This window comes from Papio anubis, chromosome 1 (assembly GCF_008728515.1).
Source record: "Papio anubis isolate 15944 chromosome 1, Panubis1.0, whole genome shotgun sequence".
NCBI lineage: Eukaryota > Metazoa > Chordata > Mammalia > Primates > Cercopithecidae > Papio > Papio anubis.
This window is the reverse complement of record NC_044976.1, coordinates 136,769,729-136,793,951: the sequence shown is the minus strand read 5'-3', so window position 1 is coordinate 136,793,951 and position 24,223 is coordinate 136,769,729. Positions and strand designations below refer to the sequence as shown.

The 24,223-nt window shown below is 36.5% G+C and overlaps 1 protein-coding gene across 1 annotated transcript in view; it reads left to right on the top strand.

Moving 5' to 3' along the window:
• The first annotated feature begins 2,471 nt into the window (after positions 1-2,471).
• LOC101017895 (dynein heavy chain 14, axonemal) overlaps positions 2,472-24,223 on the top strand; it is a 294,249-nt gene continuing 272,497 nt past the window's right edge. The window contains exons 1-4 of the mRNA XM_031655372.1: positions 2,472-2,617; positions 3,250-3,436; positions 4,313-4,389; positions 9,546-9,717. Coding sequence (XP_031511232.1) covers positions 2,526-2,617; positions 3,250-3,436; positions 4,313-4,389; positions 9,546-9,717 — 528 coding nt within the window. The 5' untranslated portion in view covers positions 2,472-2,525. The remainder of the gene's footprint in view (positions 2,618-3,249; positions 3,437-4,312; positions 4,390-9,545; positions 9,718-24,223) is intronic.

Genomic DNA, 24,223 nt, shown 5'->3' with positions numbered 1-24,223 from the left:
GAATTTTAGACCAATATCCCTGATGAACATCGATGCAAAAATCCTCAATAAAATACTGGCAAACCGGATTCAACAACACATCAAAAAGCTTATCCACCATGATCAAGTGGGCTTCATCCCTGGGATGCAAGGCTGGTTCAACATTCGCAAATCAATAAACATAATCCAGCATATAAACAGAACCAAAGACAAGAACCACATGATTATCTCAATAGATGCAGAAAAGGCTTTTGACAAAATTCAACAGCCCTTCATGCTAAAAACGCTCAATAAATTCGGTATTGATGGAACGTACCTCAAAATAATAAGAGCTATTTATGACAAACCCACAGCCAATATCATACTGAATGGGCAAAAACTGGAAAAATTCCCTTTGAAAACTGGCACAAGACAGGGATGCCCTCTCTCACCACTCCTATTCAACATAGTGTTGGAAGTTCTGGCTAGGGCAATCAGGCAAGAGAAAGAAATCAAGGGTATTCAGTTAGGAAAAGAAGAAGTCAAATTGTCCCTGTTTGCAGATGACATGATTGTATATTTAGAAAACCCCATTGTCTCAGCCCAAAATCTCCTTAAGCTGATAAGCAACTTCAGCAAAGTCTCAGGATACAAAATTAATGTGCAAAAATCACAAGCATTCTTATACACCAATAACAGACAAACACAGAGCCAAATCATGAATGAACTTCCATTCACAATTGCTTCAAAGAGAATCAAATACCTAGGAATCCAACTTACAAGGGATGTAAAGGACCTCTTCAAGGAGAACTACAAACCACTGCTCAGTGAAATAAAAGAGGACACAAACAAATGGAAGAACATACCATGCTCATGGATAGGAAGAATCAATATCGTGAAAATGGCCATACTGCCCAAGGTAATTTATAGATTCAATGCCATCCCCATCAAGCTACCAATGAGTTTCTTCACAGAATTGGAAAAAACTGCTTTAAAGTTCATATGGAACCAAAAAAGAGCCCGCATCTCCAAGACAATCCTAAGTCAAAAGAACAAAGCTGGAGGCATCACGCTACCTGACTTCAAACTATACTACAAGGCTACAGTAACCAAAACAGCATGGTACTGGTACCAAAACAGAGATATAGACCAATGGAACAGAACAGAGTCCTCAGAAATAATACCACACATCTACAGCCATCTGATCTTTGACAAACCTGAGAAAAACAAGAAATGGGGAAAGGATTCCCTATTTAATAAATGGTGCTGGGAAAATTGGCTAGCCATAAGTAGAAAGCTGAAACTGGATCCTTTCCTTACTCCTTATACGAAAATTAATTCAAGATGGATTAGAGACTTAAATGTTAGACCTAATACCATAAAAATCCTAGAGGAAAACCTAGGTAGTACCATTCAGGACATAGGCATGGGCAAAGACTTCATGTCTAAAACACCAAAAGCAACGGCAGCAAAAGCTAAAATTGACAAATGGGATCTAATTAAACTAAAGAGCTTCTGCACAGCAAAAGAAACTACCATCAGAGTGAACAGGCAACCTACAGAATGGGAGAAAATTTTTGCAATCTACTCATCTGACAAAGGGCTAATATCCAGAACCTACAAAGAACTCCAACAAATTTACAAGAAAAAAACAAACAACCCCATCAAAAAGTGGGCAAAGGATATGAATAGACATTTCTCAAAGAAGACATTCATACAGCCAACAGACACATGAAAAAATGCTCATCATCACTGGCCATCAGAGAAATGCAAATCAAAACCACAATGAGATACCACCTCACACCAGTTAGAATGGCGATCATTAAAAAGTCAGGAAACAACAGGTGCTGGAGAGGATGTGGAGAAATACGAACACTTTTACACTGTTGGTGGGATTGTAAACTAGTTCAACCTTTATGGAAAACAGTATGGCGATCCCTCAAGGATCTAGAACTAGATGTACCATATGACCCAGCCATCCCATTACTGGGTATATACCCAAAGGATTATAAATCATGCTTCTATAAAGACACATGCACACATATGTTTATTGTGGCACTATTCACAATAGCAAAGACTTGGAACCAACCCAAATGTCCATCAGTGACAGACTGGATTAAGAAAATGTGGCACATATACACCATGGAATAGTATGCAGCCATCAAAAAGGATGAGTTTGTGTCCTTTGTAGGGACATGGATGCAGCTGGAAACCATCATTCTTAGCAAACTATCACAAGAACAGAAAACCAAACACCGCATGTTCTCACTCATAGGTGGGAACTGAACAATGAGATCACTTGGACTCGGGAAGGGGAACATCACACACCAGGGCCTATCATGGGGAGGGGCAGGGGGGAGGGATTGCATTGGGAGTTATACCTGATGTAAATGACGAATTGATGGGTGCTGACGAGTTGATGGGTGCAGCACAGCAACATGGCACAAGTATACATATGTAACAAACCTGCACGTTATGCACATGTACCCTAGAACTTAAAGTATAACAATAATAATAAATTAATTAAAGAAAAAACATACTTTGAACTAGAGAAAACAGTGCTAGTGATGAATACTATAATGTCTTTTAGATTTGTACTGGAAGGAAAAGAAATTCGTATCAATATGTCTTGTGCAGTATTTATCACCATGAATCCCAGGTGAGTATCATTGAATATAGTGGGAACAGACACAGAGAAAAATCATTTTCTTAAATCTTATCTACAGATGGAGTTGCTTGACATTTGCATCTGTCCATGCATCTGCCTCCATCATCCTCTGAACACTTCCATTCCCCACACCATTTATGAACAGCTGTACTCTGCACCTGTTCATATGGATAAGGATAATCTCACATTCATTAAGCTACTGATGAAGACATATTTTTACTTCATGAATACCCAGAGAGAAAGGAAAAAGGGTCAGCAGTTTTTCACAAAGAAGACACAGGCAGAAAAACTGATGAGAGTGGCAGGAGGAATAAGACAATAGTGGTTGCAGGGAGTGGAGTTTGGGCAGATTCAGTAAATATCTGATTGAATGCTGTAATAGTCCAGAGGATCAGAGGGAACTAATATGAGGTAAATTGTGGGAGGAGGAACAGGAAGAAAATATGATAAACCAAGAAGCTCTGTAAGATGAAAGGTTACAATAAAAACTATCTTATAAACTAATTTTCAGATAAAGGTCACATAGAACACCAATATGATTATTTTGGGGAAAAGTATGTGATTCCTTATTTGAAAAATTGAAAAGTGGTGTTTTTATTGTTTGTTTTTCTTTTCCTCTTCAGATACAAAGGTGGAGTAGAGCTCCCAGGTAACTTAAAATCTCTGTTTCGCCCAGTGGCAATGATGGTGCCCCATTATCAAATGATTGCTGAAATAATATTGTTTTCATTTGGTTTCAAATCTGCAAAGTCACTCTCTGAAAAGTTAACTAACCTTTATGAATTAGCGTGCAAACAGCTCTCACAACAGGTAAATAGCTACTTTTCTCAAAATATTTAAAGGTGATTATATAAAAATAACTTTAAGTAATACTTTTCTGGTATTGGTCCAGGGATGACCTGGGACTATACCAAAGAAGGGAGCTAGAATTCCTATCAACACATCAAAATAATGGAACTAGAATTTCCGTCAACATGTAAAGTCCATGTATGAGCTTCATATAAGGCAAACTGTAAAATCATTCAAGATTCTAAGTCTTTCCTCCAAGATCCGGAAAGAGTAATTGAGCATTTGTTATTTTAAAATTACAGACTATTTTTTTCCATACAAGGAAGTTAATATCTAGAGCAATTATTCTCAAACTTTATTCTATACCAGAATCATTTGGAGGATTTGTTAAAACACAAAATGCTGGGCCTTACTCCTGAGTTTCTAATTCTGTACATCTGGTGCGGGGTTCAAGAATTTGTATTTCAGACAAGTTCTAAACTGTTACTGATGCTGCTGATCTAGGTTCTACACTTTGACAATTATTGTTCTAGCATATGCCAGAGTATTTGTTGCTAATGCAAAATGGTTTGGACAGCTAACCACATTTTCTCCAAAAGTCCTCCTCTTTTAATTTTCTTTCAATTTATCTCATTCTAGTTCAAAGAAAACTTAATTCAGATACTGATATTTCTTAACACCTTTAATATTTGTTAGTCTTTAAGAGTGAGACTTTAGGAGCATCACTCTGGGAGATAAATGAGAGCATTAGCAGTATAACCAAGGGTTTTTTGGATTCATATCACTGTTTCCCTGCATAGCATAGATTACCTGTAATTTACCTATATACTGTATGTATTTGTTTTCACATTTTTTCTTTAGAAACTTTAATAATTCAAATATTTTAATGTTTGATAGGATCATTATAATTTTGGCTTGAGATCTCTGAAGATAGTTTTAATAATGGCTGGAACGAAGAAACGGGAGTTTAAATGGTCAGTTGAATTTTGAATTGTTAGGTCAAAGGGCAGTTATATATTGCTGGGAAAATAATTTGTAGAATTACAGGTGATGATGCCAAGTTAAAACAAGGAGCCCCCTAGACTGTCATAGTAAAGTAAGGCAGAGATTATTTAAGAATATGAAGGAAGAGTAAGAAAAAATGCACAAAATCAGAGTACTTTTTCCCAATAGAGAGCCTATTCTTTAAAAAAAAAAAAAAGTGTTTTACATAATAAAAGATACACTAGAACAAAAGACCTCATTTAGAAGAACAATAACTCAATGAGAAATGTAAAGCCTATATGAATATACCTATGTGACAAATGTGTAAAACCCAAATGAGGAAAACTTTAAAACAGGATTGAAAAAAATGAAAATGTATTTAAATGAAATAATATACCACATTAATAAAATCATAACATCTTAAAGGACTTAACATCATAATGATTTAAATACTCTAAACATTAATTTACAAATGGAAATGCAATCTCAGTAAAATATTAAAAGGATATTTAGTTTGTTAATTTGCTTGTTTTTAGGCAAGCTGGTCCTAAAGTTCACATGGAAAAATGAGACTAGCTAGAAAAATATTAAAAAGCAAGAGCAATGAAGGGGAGATATCCCTTTATGTATTAAGACATATAACAAAGCTTCAATAATTAAAACACTGTGGTACTGGCTCATGAGTAGAAAAGCAAACCATTGGAACAGTATAGAAGGTCCAAAAATAGAACTATATGCTTTGGGCATTTATTATATCATAAATCCATGGGGAAGAATAGACTTTTTAATGAATGCTTCTGGGAAAACTAAACAGCCATCAGGATAAAAATCAAGTTGGAACCATTGTCCGCATCATTTACTAGGATAAACTCTAAAAGGATAAAATAATTTAAATGTAAAAAATTTAAATGTATTTGAAGAAACAAATGTCCTTTGTTCTTGGAGTATGGAAGATCTTTAAAACCAAGACTCTAAATCTAGAATCCACAACAGAAAAGATTTATAAATGGTCAAAAGTACGTTTTTTGAAGTCAAAAGACAATTGATAAACTAGCGAAAAAATTGTAACTCATATTACACATAGCTTATCTTCTTAATATATGAAGATTTTCTAAACATTTGGGGAAAAAATCAATAGGAAAATGGGCAAAAGACATCAACAGATAGTTCTTGGAAAAAGAAATATAAAAGTGCCTTAAGTATATGAAAATACACTCAACCCCACTCATAATGAAAGAATGCAAATTAAAATGACACTGAAATTCTGTTTTTCCCTTAACAGATGGGCAAAAATACAAAGTTGGGCAAAACCTTGGTGAAACTATAGGGAAGCGGACATGCTTTTTCCTTTCTGGGTAGAAAGGGACAAGATATACCTTTTCATATTGGTATGATTGGGGCTATATTCTTGTACTGCCTATTTAAAATGAAATAAAAAGATAAATATGTTGCAAAAGGATATATCAACATGTTAACTATTTCCCTTTTAAAACATAATAATATGGATTGCTTACAGATACATACACATACAATAAAAAAAAGAGAGCAAAGGATAGGGGATAAAGCTGTAATAATTTATTTCTTAAAAATAAAAGAACTGAGGCATATACTGCAAAATGGCCTGTATAATATTGATGGCATGTAAATAGGTGTCTGTTGTTAAATGTTTTATGATTTTTTAATAAAGATAAATAGCACTCATATATGAAACTCAAGTATAGCTCCCTGATGTCCTCAAGTCCTCTGGATTTTATAGTCCTATAGTCACCTAGTTCTTTACATAAGTATTCCAGTGAAAGTAGTACTGCTCTCCATTCAAAGCATTTGATTGTCTTCAAATGACAGGAAATCTAAAGTTCTCATGGGCACCCTTCAATTAGAGTTTCCATTTCCAGTATACAGGAAACTGTCTCCTGCCACTGAAAGCAGCTCCCTTCTCTCTAGTCTGTGCTGCCCTAAATGTGACAGCTCCATTTCTTTGATTCCTTTAAAGCACCACAGAAGCCATGTGATTGTATGAAAATGACTATATTTTAAGAGGGTTGATGAATTTTTTGTTATCAGAGTAAAGCACAGTGAACAACCAAAAAATTAATATTAGACAATTTTACTTTTTGAAAGTTTCTTCACCCTTCTTGACACCAAAATAATAAGTATTGTTCTTACCTGTTTCCTCTTCCCTTCCCTGTCCCTTCCTTTCCTTCTGTCCCACCCTATTCTTCCTAAGGCCTCTGACCATATTTCTTAGCCACCCAAGAATACTACAAATTTGTCTCATTTCCCTAGCATAGTAATTCATCCCTCCCTTTTATTTCTACTTTTTCTTTCTAGATCATGTTGGAAGAACTTAATGTTAATTCTCAAATATACTTTCAGGGTGTTTAAATTAAAACAGAAAGCAGTGTATTAATATCCTTGGGCTGCCTTATAAAATTATGACAAAGTTGTGTCTTAAAATAACAGAAAAGTATTTCCTCACAAGACCTGCGGCCAGAAGTCTGACATCCAGGTTGTGGGTAGGGCTGCTTTCTCTCCAGAGACTCTTGGGCAGATTCCATTTCTTGCCTCTTCCAGCTTCTGGTGGTTGCCTGCATTTCCTGGCTTATGACCACAGCACTCTAATCTGTTATTGTTCTTTCAAATTACAGGAAACCTAACGTTTTCAAATAGTCACTAAAGTTACATAACCTTAGCTCTAGTCAATCAGTGTATGGCAGTTACTTGGACACAGTGACTCAAAGGTAAACACATCGTCACATCACCCACTCCTCTGTGTGTCCCTGCATCTCTTTGTCTCTTGTTAGGATACGTGTGATTTTATTTACATCTGGATACTCTAGGATAAGCTCCTCTTAAAATTCTCAATCACCTCTTTTGCCATATTAAATAATATTCAGATTCTGGGGATTAAAAAGTGAATGTGCCTTTGTAGGGGGCATTTTTTTTCTTTTAAGGGAAAGAAGCAGTTTTCTCCCTCTTTCCTTTAAAATAATTTTCCAAATCTTTTTGTTTAGAAAACAAACTAATTATACAATAGCTTAAGTCCAAGACCCTTGTGGTGGGAAAGATTTTCTTGGCAACATCTAGAGAATTAACATCTCTTCAAGTATCCACTTAAAAGATTTATGGTCCTTACCACAATGTTGGGCCACAAAGTGGGTCTCAACTAATTCCAAAAAAGTGGTATCATGAAGACAATCATAATGGGTGCAACAAAGTTACATTAGGTATCTTATTCTTAAATTTTAGTTAGATGTTGACATTAATCTAAAGCTTTCATTATTTATTCTTAAGCTATGACAGATAGACCCATTGGTAATTTCACATGCCGTTTCCAAAATTACTCTTTTTTGTAATATTTTAATGAGGTGCTACCTTTGTCCAGTAACAGCATATTGTAACAATATTATAATATTTTATTTAAGCTATTTTCTCTCCATATGTATATTTAACACTTGCCCTACTACCAGACATATTGGTCTTCCCTGATTTTTTTCATTTTCCTTTAAGATAAAGCAAGATCTGTCTTGAAAACAAATATTAAAAGGCCATTGTCATTCCCTAGGACCCCAGCAATAAAGTCTGGAACCCTTTTCCATTCTGATGTGGCCCCCTCCCTTTGACTTCAAGTGGACTCTTGCCCTCTCTTTGCCAAAATACATTCAGAAGACTCAACGAGGTATTCTCAGGGAAATGTAAATGACTAAAGTCAATTCCAACCCAATATAACTCTCCCATTGTAATAATGGAGTGGTTATAGGAATACAATCAGTACAAAATTACAGATAGGAGGAATGTTTTCAGTTCTATTGCAGTGTAAGGTGACTATATGTAGTTAACAGTATTATATATTTCAAAATAACCTGAAAAGAAGATTTTGAATGTTCTCACAAAGAAATGATAAACGTTTGGACACCTTTGCAGGGAACGGTTTCTATCTCTTCCTTTCTATCTCTAATATGGTATCATAGCATGTATAGTTATTTTTCTTCTGATTACATGTTTATACAATATATGCTGAAGTGTTTAATATGTGAAATATTGTTATTATAGAGTAACATATGTAGTATAACTTAGTAAGCTTTTGTTATGATTAACAGAAAACTCAATTTGGCTTAAATAGTAGAGGGAACTGTTGTTTTTATCCAATCAGAAAATCCAGAGATGGAGCAGAGTATGATCACTTTGACTAAGGTTTCAGTTTAATTTGTCTGAGATATTCTCAGTACTGCAGTCCTCCATACACTGGCTTGCTTTCAGGCTGGCTTCGTTTTTGGTGGCATGATACCTTCTAATAATAACTGGGGCTGTCCATATTACTGAACTAAAGGCCTGAATTTTACTCTGAGTGGACTCGTCACTTGTCTACCCTTGAGTCACTGTGTCCAAGTGACTGCGATAGACTGATTGACTAGAGCTGAGGTTATGTTACTTTAGTGAATATTTGTTATGCCATATACTTGATTTTCCAAACTCTCTTGTAACTGTGGCTTTGACATACAACCTTGGCAAGTCAGACACAGCTGCATTAGAATCTGAACCTGAAGCTAGTGAAAAAAGAAATGGATACACACAGAGACCATTCTGCTGAGGGTGACAGCAGTGGCAGTAGCTATAGCCATTTACCAGAAATAGCAGAGGCAGTGAACAGTTCTAGTGCCAGCATCAGTCATGTATTGGTATGACAGTCACTGCTATCGGGATCCATTGATGATGACAGACATGTTTTCATAAGACTAGTTCCGTAGATGATTTTGGCCATTGTTCTCAGCTGGATAGCTTGCAAGCCTAGTTCTGGCCCTCCTAGAGATTTTTAAATAAATCAGTGTGTTATTTTTTTATTTTACATTAGCCTAAATTCATTTCTGTTATTTGCAACTAAAAACCCTTACTGATATAGTAACTTTCCCTGATTCGGTGTCTGGGGATTGGTGTTGCTCTTATTGTTCTAGACCAGTCAGAGCCTATTTCTGGAGCTGGGGATCTTATTAATTCCACCCAAACCATATGGCTGCTATCCAGTGAGAAAGAGGAGGGAAGGACGTTGGAATAGCCACCCCTAAAAAAGAATGTTAGCGGTCTTTAATGTCTTGCAAAGCAGACTTGCTAATTTGTTCTCTATGTTTGTTTTCTTCTGCCATTGAAGTGATACCAGTGACAATCTTTCTGAAGCAGATGAAACCTTGATTGTTATCGAGGCTATAAGAGAAGCTAGTTTGCCAAAATGTCCTCCTGAAGATGTTCCACTTTTTGAAAATATTATAGGAGATATTTTTCCAGAAGTGACAGTTTTAAAAGTAAATCAACTTGCCTTGGAGGTAAAAAGACCTTTGAAAATCATCACCGCTTATTTGGATGTGGAATATCAATTACGAAACTAGATGTGGATTAAAAATATTACAGTTCTTCCTAAATTACGTATTCATGTGGTAATTGAGGGGATAAAAACACTTGGAGATATATAGTGCCCCTTGGGGAAAAAAAGAGCTTTCAGTATATTATGTCCTAATGGAAATAAGAATGAACTGTGTACCTTTAGGCAAAGATGATCATTATATATTTTGTTTCTCAATTTTTTCATCTTTTGAAATAAGGATAATAGTTTCTGTTCTTCCCACTTTGAAAGGGTGCTTAGAGAATCAAATTAGATCAGCGTTATGAAAAAACTTAAATTGTAAATATTTTGTAATTATTAAAATTACATATTATAATGATGAAGACCTTTGTTGTTTCTTTTATGTCTATAGCCTCACAGTCATTGCCTTAGTTTAGGTAAGAACTCAATGTCTCTTGTTAATATTTTTACATAGCTTCCTGCCACACCCTGCATTCCAATATTTTCCCATATGGCCACCAGAGTTGTTTTCCTAAAATATACATTTGATCACGTTAGCAAAGCAACTGTTGGATTAATGTTGCCTGCAGTACAAAATTGAAATTAAGTATTTTGGCATATAATGCCCTTCACAATCTGCTGGACCAGGTTGTCTTTTCAGTATATCCTGTTCTTCCTTCCTCCATCTCTTCCTTTCTTCCCTGTTCTTTCTACCTTGAGCTTCTGTTCTCTAACTTTTCCAGGATTTTATCAGGTCTCAGGCCATTAAACATGTTGATTCCTTTCCCTGAAACCCAACCTGTCTTCAAAAAAATATTTTTAAAATTTATTTAGAAAACAAACCACTTCATAATTATTTGTTCTTTAAATATAACTAATAGGGCATGTACGTAACTTTATACACAACAAGCACAGAATTCATATTATTTCTGAGCACACATGAAAAACTTACACACACAGAAAGACCATTCATTAGGTGATGTAGGAAAGTTTGAAAGACTGCCTTGAAAACCATCTGGACCAGGAGTTATGAGAGGAAAGCTCTTTCATGGTTCTAATCTATAAAATTAAATCTAAAATTTATGAATTCAAAATTTATGTCTCTTCTAGTATCAATTTTGTTAAATAAGACAGATACTCCCGTTTCATTCAAGTTTTAAAATATGAATATAGAGTTGAACAAATTATCTTAAGATTATCTTAAGATTCTTTCAGTTTCATGTTTCTGAGATTATTTGCTCAATCATTTCTTATTTTCCTAATTTGTGTTTTCTTCCTTGATTACATCATCTAACAGTTTATCTATTATTTTTTCTCAAAAAACTAGCCTTCTTTCTATTCATTTAATGTATCTTTTTTCTGTTTCCAAACTCTTTGGTATCTGTTTTAAACTTTTAAAATATCCTTATTCTTCTGGGTTTTGTGTTTTTATTCTGTTTCCAGCTTTTTTAGTAAGAAGTCTAATTCATTTATTTTCTTCTTTTTACTAATATAAGCTTGTAAGATTTTCAAATTCCCTCTAAGTGCTGCTTTAGTTATATATACCATAAGTTCAGATATGTAGGAATTTCATAGTCATTTTTCATATTCATATTCATCCTGTTGTGATATCAAATACTAGGTCTTATTCATTCTTTTTTTTTTTTTTTTTTGTGCACATTAACCATCCCCACTTTCCTCCCACTTCCCCACTACCCTGCCCAGCCTCTGGTAACCATCCTTCTACTCTGTATCTCCATAAGTTTAATTGTTTTTATTTTTAAGTTGCACAGGTAAGTGAGAACATGCAATGTTTGTCTTTCTGTGCCTGGCTTATTTCACTTAACATAATGACCAATTCCATCCATCTTGTTGCAAATGACAGGATCTCATTGTTTTGTGTGGGTGAATAGTGTTTTTGTGTGTAAGTACCACATTTTCTTTATCCAGTCATTTGTTGATGAACACTTAGGTTGCCCCCAAATCTTGGCTATTGTGAACAGTACTGCAAAAAACATGGAATGCAGATATGTCTTCGATATCTGATTTTCTTTCTTCGGGGTATATACCCAGCAGTGGGATTGCTGGATAATATGGTAGCCTTATTTTTAGTTTTTTTGACCAACCTCCAAACTGTTCTCCATAGTGGTTGTATTAATTTACATTTCCAACCACAATGTATGAGGGTTCCCTTTTCTCCACGTCCTCACCAGCATTTGTTATTGCCTCTCTTTTGGATATAAGCCGTCTTAACTGGGGTGAGAGGATATCTCATTGTAGTTTGATTTGTATTTCTCTGATGATCAATAATTTTGAGCATCTTTTCATTACCCATTTGCTATTTCTAAGTCTTCTGTCTTCTTCTGAGGAATGTCTATTCAAATCTTTTATCCACTTTTTATTGGATTATTAGATTTGCTCCTATAGAGTTGTTTGAGCTCCTTATATATTCTGGTTACCAATTCCATGTCAGATCGGTACTTTGTAAATATTTTCTCCCATTCTGTGGGTTGTCTCTTCACTTTGTTGATTGCATCCTTTGCCGTGCAGAAGCTTTTTAACTTGATGTGTTTCCATTTACCCATTTTTGCTTTGGTTGCCTGTGCTTGTGGGGTATTACTCAAGAAATTTTTGCCCAGACCAATGTCCTAGACATTTTCCCCAATGTTTTCTTGTTAATAGTTTCATAATTTGAGGTCTTAGATTTAAGACTTTAATCCATTTTTATTTGATTTTTATATATGACAAGGGATAGGGATCTAGTTTCATTCTTCTGCATATGGATATCCAGTTTTCCCAGCACCATTTATTGAAGTACGTTCCTGACACCTTTGTTGAAAATGAGTTCACCACAGGTATGTGTATTTGTTCCTGGGTTTTCTGTTTTGTTCCATTGGTCTATGTGGATATTGGTCTTTGTGTCTATTTTCTGGTCTTTTCCATTGGTCTGTGTGTCTCTTTCTCTGCCAAGACCATGCTATTTGGGTTGCTATAGCTCTGAGGTATAATTTGAAGTCAGGTAATGTGATTCCTCCAGTTTGTTCTTTTTGTTCAGGATAGCTTTAGCTATTCTGGGTTGTTTGTGATTCCATGTAAATTTTAGAATTGTTTTTTTCTATTTCTGTGAAGAATATCATTGGTATTTTGATAGGACTGCATTGAATCTGTAGATTGTTTTGGGTAGTATGAACATTTTAACAATATTGATTCTTGCAATCCATGAACATGGAATATCTTTCCATTTTTTGTTGTCTTCTTCAATTTCACTGTTTTATAGTTTTCGTTATAGAGATGTTTCACTTCTTTTTTTTTTAATTTGGTGTGTGTATATACTTTAAGTTGTAGGGTACATGTGCATAGCGTGCAGGTTTATTACATATGTATACTTGTGCCATGTTGAGTGCACTGCGCCCATCAACTCGTCATTTTACATCAGGTATAACTCCCAATGCAATCCTCCCCTCCCCTCCCTCCCCATGGTAGGGCCCGGTGTGTGATGTTCCTTCTGGGTCCAGAGTAGTCTCATTGTTCAGTTCCTACCTATGGGTAGGGAACATGCGGTGTTTGGTTTTCTGTTCTTGTGATGGTTGCTAAGAGATGATGGTTCCAGCTGCATCCATGTCCTACAAAGGGCGCGCCAAACTCATCCTTTGTAGCTGCATAGTATTCATGGGTGTATAGTATTGCCACATTTTCTTAATCAATCTGTCACTGATGGACATTTGGGTTGATTCAAGTCTTTGCTATTGAATAGTGCTGCAATAAACATCGTGTGCATGTGTCTTTATAGCAGCATAATTTATAATCTTTGGGTATATGCAGTAATGGGATAGCTGGGTCACTTATGGTACATCTAGTTCTAGATCTTGAGGAATCGCCATACTGTTTTCCATAATGGTTGAACTAGTTTACAATCCACCAACAGTGTAAAAGTGTTCCTATTTCTCCACATCCCTCCAGCACCTGTTGTTTTCCTGACTTTTTAATGATCGCCATTCTAACTGGTGTGAGATGACATCTCATTGTAGTTTTAGTTGCATTTCTCTGATGGCCAGTGATAGTAGGCATTTTTCGCTATGTCTGTTGGCTGTATGGATGTCTTCTTTTTTTGAGAAATGTCTGTTCATATCCTTTGCCCACTTTTTGATGGGGTTGTTTGTTTTGCAGTTTGTTTGGGAGTTCAACATGGTTCTGGATATTAGCCCTTTGTCAGATGAGTAGATTGCAAATTTTCTCCCATTCTGTAGGTTGCCTGTTCACTCTGATGGTAGTTTCTTTTTGCTTGTACTGACTCTTTAGTTTAATTAGATCCCATTTGTCAATTTTTAGCTTTTGCTGCCATTTAAACTTTGGTGTTTAGACATGAAGTCTTTGCTTGTATATATGTCACGGTGGTACTACCTGGGATCTTTCTTCTAGGATTTTTGTAAATTATTAGGTCTAACATTTAAGTCTCTAATCCATCTTGAATTAATTTTCATTATAAGAATTAAGGGAAAGGATCAGTTTCAGCTTTCTACTTATGGCTAGCCAATTTTGCCAGCACCATTTATTAAATAGGAATCCTTTCCCCATTTTCTTGTTTCTCTCAGGTTTGTCGAATCCAGATGGCTGCTTAGATGTGTGGTATTATTATTTCTGAGGACTCTGTTCTGTTCCATTGGTCTAGATCTCTGTTTTGGTACCAGTGCCATGCTGTTTTGGTTACTGTAGCCTTGTGAGTTTGAAGTCGGGTAGTGATGCCTCCAGCTTTGTCTTTGACTTAGAGTTGTCTTGGAGATCGCGGGCTCTTTTGGTTCCATGAGCTTTGGCAGTTTTCCAATTCTGTGAGAGAAACTCATTGGTAGCTTGATGAGGATGGCGTGAATCCTATATAAATTACCTTGGGCAGTGTGGCCATTTTCACGATATTGATTCTTCCTATCCATGAGGCATGGTATGTTCTTGCATTTGTTTGTGTCCTCTTTTATTTCACTGAGCAGTGGTTGTAGTTCTCCTGAAGGGTCCTTTACATCCCTTGTAAGTTGGATTCCCTATAGATATTTATTCTCTTTGAAGCAATTGTGAATGGGAAGTTCTGTTCATGATTTGGCTCTGTGTTTGTCTGTTATTGGTGTATAAGAATGCTTGTGATTTTTGCACATTAATTTTGTATCCTGAGACTTTACTGAAGTGCTTATCCAGCTTAAGGAGATTTTGGGCTGTAATGGGGTTTTCTAAATATACAATCATGTCATCTGCAAACAGGGACAATTTATTCTTTCTAACTGAATACCATGATTTCTTTTTCTCTTGCCTGATTGCCCTAGCCAGAACTGCAACACTATGTTGAATAGGAGTGGTGAGAGAGGGCATCCTGTCTTGTGCCAGTTTTCCAAAGGGATTTCCAGTTTTTGCCCATTCAGTATGATATTGTGGCTGTGGGTTTGTCATACAATAGCTCTCTTATTATTTTGAGGTACGTTCATCAATACCGAATTTATTGAGCGTTTTTAGCATGAAGGGCTGTTGAATTTTGTCAAAGCCTTTTCTGCATCTATTAGAGATAATCATGTGGTTCATTGTCTTTGGTTCTGTTTATATGCTGGTTATGTTTATTGATTTAAGTCTTGAACCAGCCTTGCATCCCAGGGATGAAGCCCACTTGATCATGGTGGATAAGCTTTTGATGTGTTGTTAGATCAGTTTGCCAGTATTTTTAGTGAGTTTTTGCATCGATGTTCATCAGGGATATTGGTCTAAAAATTCTCTTTTTGTCTCTACTTAGGCTTTGGTATCAGGATGATGTTAGCCTCATAAAATGAGTTAGGGGAGGATTCCACTCTTTTCTATTGATTGGAATAGTTTCAGAAGGAATGGTACCAGCTCCTCCTTATACCTCTGGTAGAGTCGGCTGTGAATCCATCTGGTCCCTGGACTTTTTTTTTTTGGTTGGTAGGCCTATTAATTTATTGCTGTTTCAGAGCCTACATTGGTCTATTCAGGGATTCAACTTCTTTTCCTAGTTTAGTCTTGGAAGAGTGTAAGTGTCAGGAAATTATCCATTTCTTCTAGGTTTGCAGTTTGGCTAGCATTAGAGGTGTTTATAGTATTCTCGATGGTGGTTTGTATTTCTGTGGGGTCGGTGGTGATATCCTTTATCATTTTAATTGCGTCGATTTGATTCTTCTCTCTTTTTTCTTCTTTATTAGTCTTTGGCAGTCTATCAATTTGTTGATCTTTTCAAAACCAACTCCTGGATTCATTGATTTTTGGAGGGTTTTCCTGATAATCTCTATCCTGCTTCAGTTCTGCTCTGATCTTAGTTATTTCTTGCCTTCTGCTAGCTTGAATGTGTTTTGCTCTTGCTTCTCTAGTTCTTTTAATTCTTGATGTTAGAGTGTCAATTTTTTAGATCTTTCCTGCTTTCTCTTGTGGGCATTTAGTGCTATAAATTTCCCTCTACACACCAAAACTTTAAATGTGTCAGAGATTCCTAGTATGTTGTATCTTTGTTCTCATTGGTTTCAAAGAACATCTTTTATTTCTGCCTTCATTTCGTTATGTACCCAGTGATCATTCAAGGAGCAGGTTGTTCAGTTTCCATGTAGTTAGGCAGTTTGATTGGGATTTCTTAGTCCTGAGTTCTAGTTTGATTGCACTGTGGTCTGAGAGACAGTTTGTTATAATTTCTGTTCTTGTTTTGCGAGGAGTGCTGCTTCCAATTATATGGTCAATTTTGGAGTAAGTACGATGTGGTACTGAAGAATGTATATATTCTGTTGATTTGGGGTGGAGAGTTCTATAGATGTCTATTGGAGTCTGTGCTGCAGAGATGAGTTTAATTCCTGGATATCCTTGTTATTGCTTTCTGTCTTGTTGAATCTGTCTAATGTTACAGCAGAGTGGAGTGTTGAAGTCTCATTATTATTGTAGTCCTAAGTCTCTTGCTTCAAGTCTCTAAGGACTTGCTTTATGAATCTAGGTGCTCCTGTATTGGGTGCATATATATTTAGGATAGCTAGCTCTTCCTGTTGAATTAGTCCCTTTACCATTATGTAATGGCCTTCTTGTCTCTTTGATCTTTGATGGTTTAAGTCTGTTTTATCAGAGAGACTAGTATTGCAACACCTGCTTTTTGTTCTCCATTTGCTTGATAGATCTTCCTCCATCCCTTTATTTTGAGCCTATATGTATGTCTCTGCATGTGAGATGGGTCTCCTGAATACAGCAGACTGATGGGTCTTGACTCTATCAGTTGCCAGTCTGTGTCTTTTCATTTGGAGCATTTGATGCATTTTACATTTAAGGTTAGGATTATTTATGTGTGAACTTGATCCTGCCATTATGATATTAACTGGTTATTTTGCTCACGTTCAAAGAGATTTGATGCAGTTTCTTACAGCCTGGATGGTCTTTACATTTCAGCATGTTTTGCAATAGCTGGTACGGTTGTTCCTTTCCATGTTGAGTGCTTGCTTCAGGGTCTCTTATGGAGGCAGGCCTAGTGGTGACAAAATCTCTAAGCATTTGCTTTATCTGTGAGGACTTTATTTCTCCTTCATATGAAACATGGATTTGGCTGGATATGAAATTCTGGGTTTTAAAATTCTTTCTTTAAGAATGTTGAATATTGGCCCCTACTCTCTTCTGGCTTGTAGAGTTTCTGCGAGAGATCTGTCAGTCTGATGGGCTTCCCTTTGTGGAGTATCGACCTTCTCTCTGTGCCCTTAGATTTTTCCTTCATTTCAACTTTGGTGAATCCTGGCAATTATGTGTCTTGGAGTTGCTTTCTTCTCAGGGGAAGTATCTGTGGTGTTCTCTGTATTTCCTGGTTAGATGGTGGCCTGCCTACTAGGTTAGGGGATTCTCCTGGATGATATCCTGAAGAAGAGTGTTTCCAACTTGGTTCCATTCCTCCCCCTCACTTTTAGGCACCCCAATCAGACGTAGATTTGGTCTTTTTACATAATCCCATACTTCTTGCAGGCTGTTCGTTTCTTTTTCTTTTTCTTTTGGTTCTCTTCTCCTTCATTTGTTCATTTGATCCTCAAATCGCTGATACTCTTTCTTCCAGTTGATCCGTCCGGTTACTGAAACGCTGCATTTATCCACGTATTTCTCGTGTCGCTTGGTTTTCATCTCTTTCATTTCGTTTATGACTTTAAATTTATATAGCCATCAATTCTTTGCTTTTTTTTTGATTTTGGTTTCGCTGCGCTGGGTCGTAAATTCCTCCATGGCTCTGAGAAATTTGATGGACTGACCTTGTATAATCTCGTTAAGTGGTTCTCCGTCCGGCTTTGGTCGTTTGCTGGCGATGAGCTGCGGCTCCTTTCGGGGAGGATGTGCTCTTGTTGCAGATTTCAGCACTGCCCTGCTTTCCACATCTTTGTGGTTTATCTGCCTTGGTCTTTGATGATGGTGATGTACTGGTGTTAGGTTTTGGTGTAGAATTGTGTCCTTCCTGTTTGATAGTTTTTCCTTCATTTAGTCAGGACCCTCAACAATGAGTCTGTTGGAGATTGGCAGGGTCCCTCCCGGACCCTGTTTGCCTGGTATCAGCAGCAGAGGCTGCAGAAGATAGAATATTTCACAGGCAGCAGGTGTACCTGTCACGTTCTTGCTTTGGAAGCTTCCTCTCAGGGGTGTACTCCACCCCTGTGAGGTGTAAAGTGTCAGACTGCCTAGTGGGATGTCTCCCAATTGAGCTACTCGGTCAGGGACCCCTTGAGGCAGGCAGTCTGTCCCTTCTCAGATCTCAACCTCCCGTGTTGGGAGATCACTGCTCTCTTCAAAGCTGTCCAGACGGAAATTAGTTTCCATTATCTGTAGGGAGTTTCGCTTTTGTTTATTTGTTTATTTGTTGTTATTGCTGGCTGTCCCCAGGGGTGGGAGTCACAGAGACCTGAGCAGGTTCCTTAGGGCACTTTTGAGCTCCACCCCAGTTGGGCTTTCCTACTTAAGCCTCAGCAATGTGAGCCTCTGACACTGCCTGCCCTTGCCCAGTGGAATCCCACCGGGCCTGCTGTGCTAGCAGCTGAGGGGAGGCTCCGTGGGGCGTGGGGACCCTCCCGGCCAGGTGTGGGGTTTCTCATGATCTCTCTAAGTGTGCCTGTTATTTGCCAAAGCGCTAATATTAGGTGGGAGTTACACCCGATTTTCCAGGTGTTGTGTGTCTCCAGTTCCCTGGCTAGAAAGGGATTCCCTTCCCCTTCAGCTTTGGGTGAGAGGCGATGCCTGCTTCCCCTGCTTCAGCTCTCGCTGGTGAGACTGCAGCAGCCTGACCAGCACCGATATCCGGCACTCCCAGTGAGATAGACGAGCCTCAAGTTGAAAATGAAATGCACCCGGTCTTCTGTGTCGCTCGCACTGGGAGTTGGGGAACTGGAGCTGTTCTCAATGCGGTATCTTGCTCCACTTTAATGTTTCACTTCTTGAGTTAATTCCTAGGTATTTAATTTTATGTGTAGCTACTATAAATGGGATTACTTTTCTTTCTTTTTGAGGTTATTCTCTGTTTGCATATGAAAATGCTACTGATTGGCCAGGTGTGGTGGCTCATGCCTGTAATCCCAGCACTTTGGGAGGCCGAGCCTAATGGATCACTTGAGGTCAGGAGTTTTAGACAAGCCTGGTCAACATGGTGAAACCTTATCTATACTAAAAATACAAAAAATTAGTGGGGCATGGTGGCACATGCCTGTAATCCCAGCTCTGGGGAGGATGAGGCAGGAGAATCACTTGGACCCGGGGTCAGAGGTTGCAGTGAGTTGAGATTGCGCCACTGCACTCCAGCCTGGGAGACAGAATGAGACCCTATCTCAAAAAAAAAAAAAAAAAGAAAAAGAAAAAGGAAAAGAAATGCTACTGATTTTTTATTTATTTGTGTTGCTTTTGTATCCTGCAACTTTACTGAATTTATCAGTTCCAATTGTTTTTTGGTAGAATCTTTAGGTTTTTCCAAATATAAGGTCATATAATCTGCAAACAATGATAATTTGATTTCTTCCTTTCCAGTTTGGATGCTGTTTATTTCTTTCTCTTGTCTGCTTTGCTCCAGCTAGGACTTCCAATGCTATGTTGAATAACAGTGCTGAAAATGGGCACACTTCTTGTGTGCCAGATCTCAGAGAAAAGGCTTTCTGTTTTTCCCAATTTAGTGTGATACTAGCTGTGGGTCTGTCATATGTGGTTTTATTGTGTTGAGGTATGTTCCTTCTATACACAGTTATTTGAGAGTTTTTATCCAGAAGGATGTTGGATTTTATCAAGTGCATTTTCAGCATCGATTGAAATCATTACATGGTTTTTGTCCTTCATTCTTTTGACATGATGTATCCCATTGATTGATTTGTAATATGTTGAACCATTTTTGTATCCCTGGGATAAATCTGACTTGGTCGTAATGAATGATTTTTAAATGTGTTGTTGAATTTGGTTTGCTAGTATTTCATTGAGAATTTTCATGTCAATGCCCATCTGGGATATTGGCCTATAGTCTTCTTTTTTTGATGTGTCTTTGTCTGGTTTAGGTATCAGGGTAACACTGGCCTTGTGGAATTAGTTTGGAAGTGTTACCTCCTCCTCTATATCCTGCAGTTTATATATTTAGCCTTTTGCATGTATCAGGGTTTCCTACATTATCTAATAAATGATCTTTTTTTAGTGTTTATGCTAAAAAATAATATGTTCTGTGCCTATGGGCTATAAAGTTATAAACAAGTATATATAGCCTATTAATTGTATTTTTCAGAGTTTTGATGTCTCTAATTCTTTATTTATCCATCTGTTTCTGCAGGAGGTATGTTAAGATTTTAAATCACTGAGATAGCTATTTCTTTTGCACATCTGTCAATTGTTGTTGTATATACTTTAAAGTTGTAAGTTGTATATGTATTCCTATATTCTCTTTTACCAGCATCCTATATCCCTCTTTGGCCCACTGGTGATTTCTTGCTTTAATATATATTCAGTCGGATATTAAAATTTTATCCAACTTTTTGATGCAAGGTTTATCTTTAGAAGTTCTTTTTCCAGAGTCCAAGATCTCATTGTTCAGTTCCCACCTATGAGTGAGAACATGCGGTGTTTGGTTTTCAGTTCTTGTGATAGTTTGCTAAGAATGATGGAACATCACACACCGGGGCCTATCATGGGAGGGAGGGATTGCATTGGGAGTTATACCTGATGTAAGTAAACGAGTTGATGGGTACAGCACACCAACATGGCACAAGTATACATATGTAACAAACCTGCGTTATGCACATGTACCCACCACAACAAGTATAATAATAAATAGAATTTTAAAAAGAAAAATTTTAATTAAAAGAAAGAAGTTCTTTTTCCATCCTTTTGTTTTTCAAACTTTCTATATCTTTGTTTGAACCGTCTGTCTTATAGGACATATATTGGTGGCCTTTGTTTTCTTATAATAAAATCTGTGATTATCTGTCCTGTATTTACTGATTTTTAACTTTTTCTGTACAATATATCCTGTTGTCTTAAGATACATTACTGTTATTATTGAATTAATTTTGCTTCAGTATTTTCTCTCTTTTCCTGCTCACTATGGGGTAGATCGAGTTTTCTTCTTTGCTTGTTATGTTTATTCTCTTTTAGCTGAAGACTGACATTCATGCCTCTTTTAGCTGATGCCTCTTTTAGCTAAAGACTGACATTCGTCATTATTTTCCCCTATGATCAAAATGTTTTCATATCTATATTTGTCCCTTTCAAGATAAGTACTTTAGTACACTCTTTGGTCTTCCCCACACTTCCACTCTCGTTATGTTAATGCTATGTAGAATTATAATTTCTGGTTGTTATAGAAATATTTTCTCTCTCTTTTTTCCTTGGACTTCTGCATATTCATGCTTGTGCTCTCTCTCTTTTAGAAAATAGCAAACTAATAAGAAATTGTTTCAAACTTACTTTTTATATCTATTATAGGCTTATCTTCAATTTATTCCTCTTTTCGAGTACTTCTTCCAAGAGAGTTTTCAGAGTAGGTTTTTGTGTAGCAAACCTTCTGAGAACTTTAATATTCAAGACTGTTTTTGATATGCCCTCATATCTGAATGGCAAATTCGTTATAAAAGTCTATTTTCAAAGTTATTTTCCTTTAACATATTAAAATCTCTAATTCCTTAAAAATATTATTCCATTTTCCTGTTGCTCCAGGGTCACTCTGAAGAAGGTCAATGTCACTTCAATATTTATTCTTTTATAGTGTATCTACTTTTTCTCTTCGTATGTTCTTAAAATTTTCACTTTACCTTTATGTTCATAATATCACTATAAATTCTCTAGTTGTGAGTTTTGGTACTCTATTAGCCCTTTTAATATATACTCTTTTATTTTTAGTTCTCTAAATTAACAGGAGTCTTAAACTGTGAGATTCTTTGTTTCACATGATTGAATGAGTTGGACTTTTCCGGTTCAAGAGTTTGCAGCATCCAAGCTCTAATAAAACTAAGCTATTTTCTTAGTACTTACATGTGTTCTGGATTTTATAGATTTTCTTTGATTTTTTTAATGTTTATTTGTTTGTTTGGTTGGTTTTTGAGACAGGGTTTCAGTCTGTCACCTAGACTTGAGTGCAGTGTCCTGATCTCAGCTCACTGCAGCCTCGACCTCTTAGGCTAAAGCAATCCTCCTGCCTCAGCCCCCCAAGTAGCTAGGACTACAGGCACCCACCACCATGCCAGCTAATTTTTTATGTTTTTTGTAGAGACACGGTTTTGCCATGTTGCTCAGGCTGGTCTTGAACTCCTGGGCTCAAGCCGTCCATTTGCCTCAGCCTCCCAAAGTGCTGGGGTTACGGTAGTGAGACACTACGCATGGCCTCGTTTTTTTTTTATTTTAATGAAAATACAATTTGATATTTTTTTCCTTGTTGCTCTGTGAGATTTTCAGAATAGATACCTGTCTTTAAACTGGTGCCAAGATTTTGAAGATTTTGATTTATATTTATATTTTGAGAATTTTCATTTGGTTTTTTTTTAAGAAAATAAAAATATCAGTTGGCAGGTTTTGCTCTCTCTCCCTTTTATAAGCATTCTTTCATCTCCCTCTAGCAGGGCCTACAAACTTTCCACTCTTCTCCAGTTATAAGTTTTGGGTGCCTCTTGTGTTAGTTTTAACATTTTTCAAGAATTTCCACATGCACATCAATGGTTTTACTTTTGAGCCTTGTTATATATTCATCTTTTCATCAGCTTTACAGGTCAGTATATGTGGCAGTCTGAGCTTATGGAAAAGTTTTCTATATAAACACACCAGTTTATTCAGCTACCCCATTTGTATTATACCCACATTTGTATAATTTTTACATTAATAACTATGCAAGCTGTCAACTGTTTAATAAATTGTTACTCACCAAATTATGTGATTCATAGAAATATAGAAATGTCACAGAGATCAAAATTTAAAATTATAATGATTTTAATATTAAATTTGGAGTAATTCAGTTTTTTATTTAATGTTGTATTTTTGATGGCTTACACAGTGACCAGCCATGTGTAACACACCCACATAGTAATATATCTTATTTAAAAATATTCTGTAGTTGTGCTCTTTATACTATTTGCTCACTTGAGGTACAAGAATCTGAATCACATTTAATAGGCAATTGTGATCTGTCTGACTTATTTACATATCTGTCTCTTACATATCCAAAGTGAGTAATTATCTCCAAGTAACTAAAAGATTCACTGAGAATTATTGAAACCGCATCATTGAATAAGAACTACATATAGTTTGCCATCCAGCTGATTCTAAGGAACATCATATATAGTCATGAATATTTTATAGTAGGATTATGATTTTATTTCAAAACATTCCAAAGTAAGAAATTTGTGAAACTCATTAGCCAGGTGGGATAACCTATCTGAGTATCTCTAATTATCCCCACCCTATGATCTGTGCATACAATGCTATTCTTATTCTATACCTGTGTGACTTCTTGCTTATATTCAGGTAGGTGTCTAGGCTTATGTTATTAACTGCAGAGGATTCATAAGTTCTGGCCTGAAGTGGGCAGTCTCATAAATTCCACTTAAGAGATCAATTCCATTTAATCTTTTAAAAAATTCTGCCAGCTGATTGCCTACCTGCGGTTCTTGCCATAGAAGCTGCCTTTTTCTCCATTGTACAGTCCTACTGGGTATTTCCTGCACCTGCTTTGTCTCATTGTAGGGATGCAAGGAATGAAAACTGGAATGGAAGAGATCGGTGCAAAAGAAAAGATAAATCCCACTTTTTTCTGTGGACATAGTTACCATTCTATCTACAGTGAAATAAACCCTCCTTTAGAAGGGTTTCCCTTATAATACTTTAGTTAAAATATTAAGTATCTTTCCAAGCTGCAGCTGCTCTTTGGAATATTTTAATTTATAACATCATGTCTTTAATCTTGTAAATTTTATTTACTGTCTTAAAATATTCTTAACATTGAAACACTAAAATAGTCATTACAAAATTGAAAACCTCTCTTAATAGTGATTAGAATTACAAAAAGGTCTAGAACC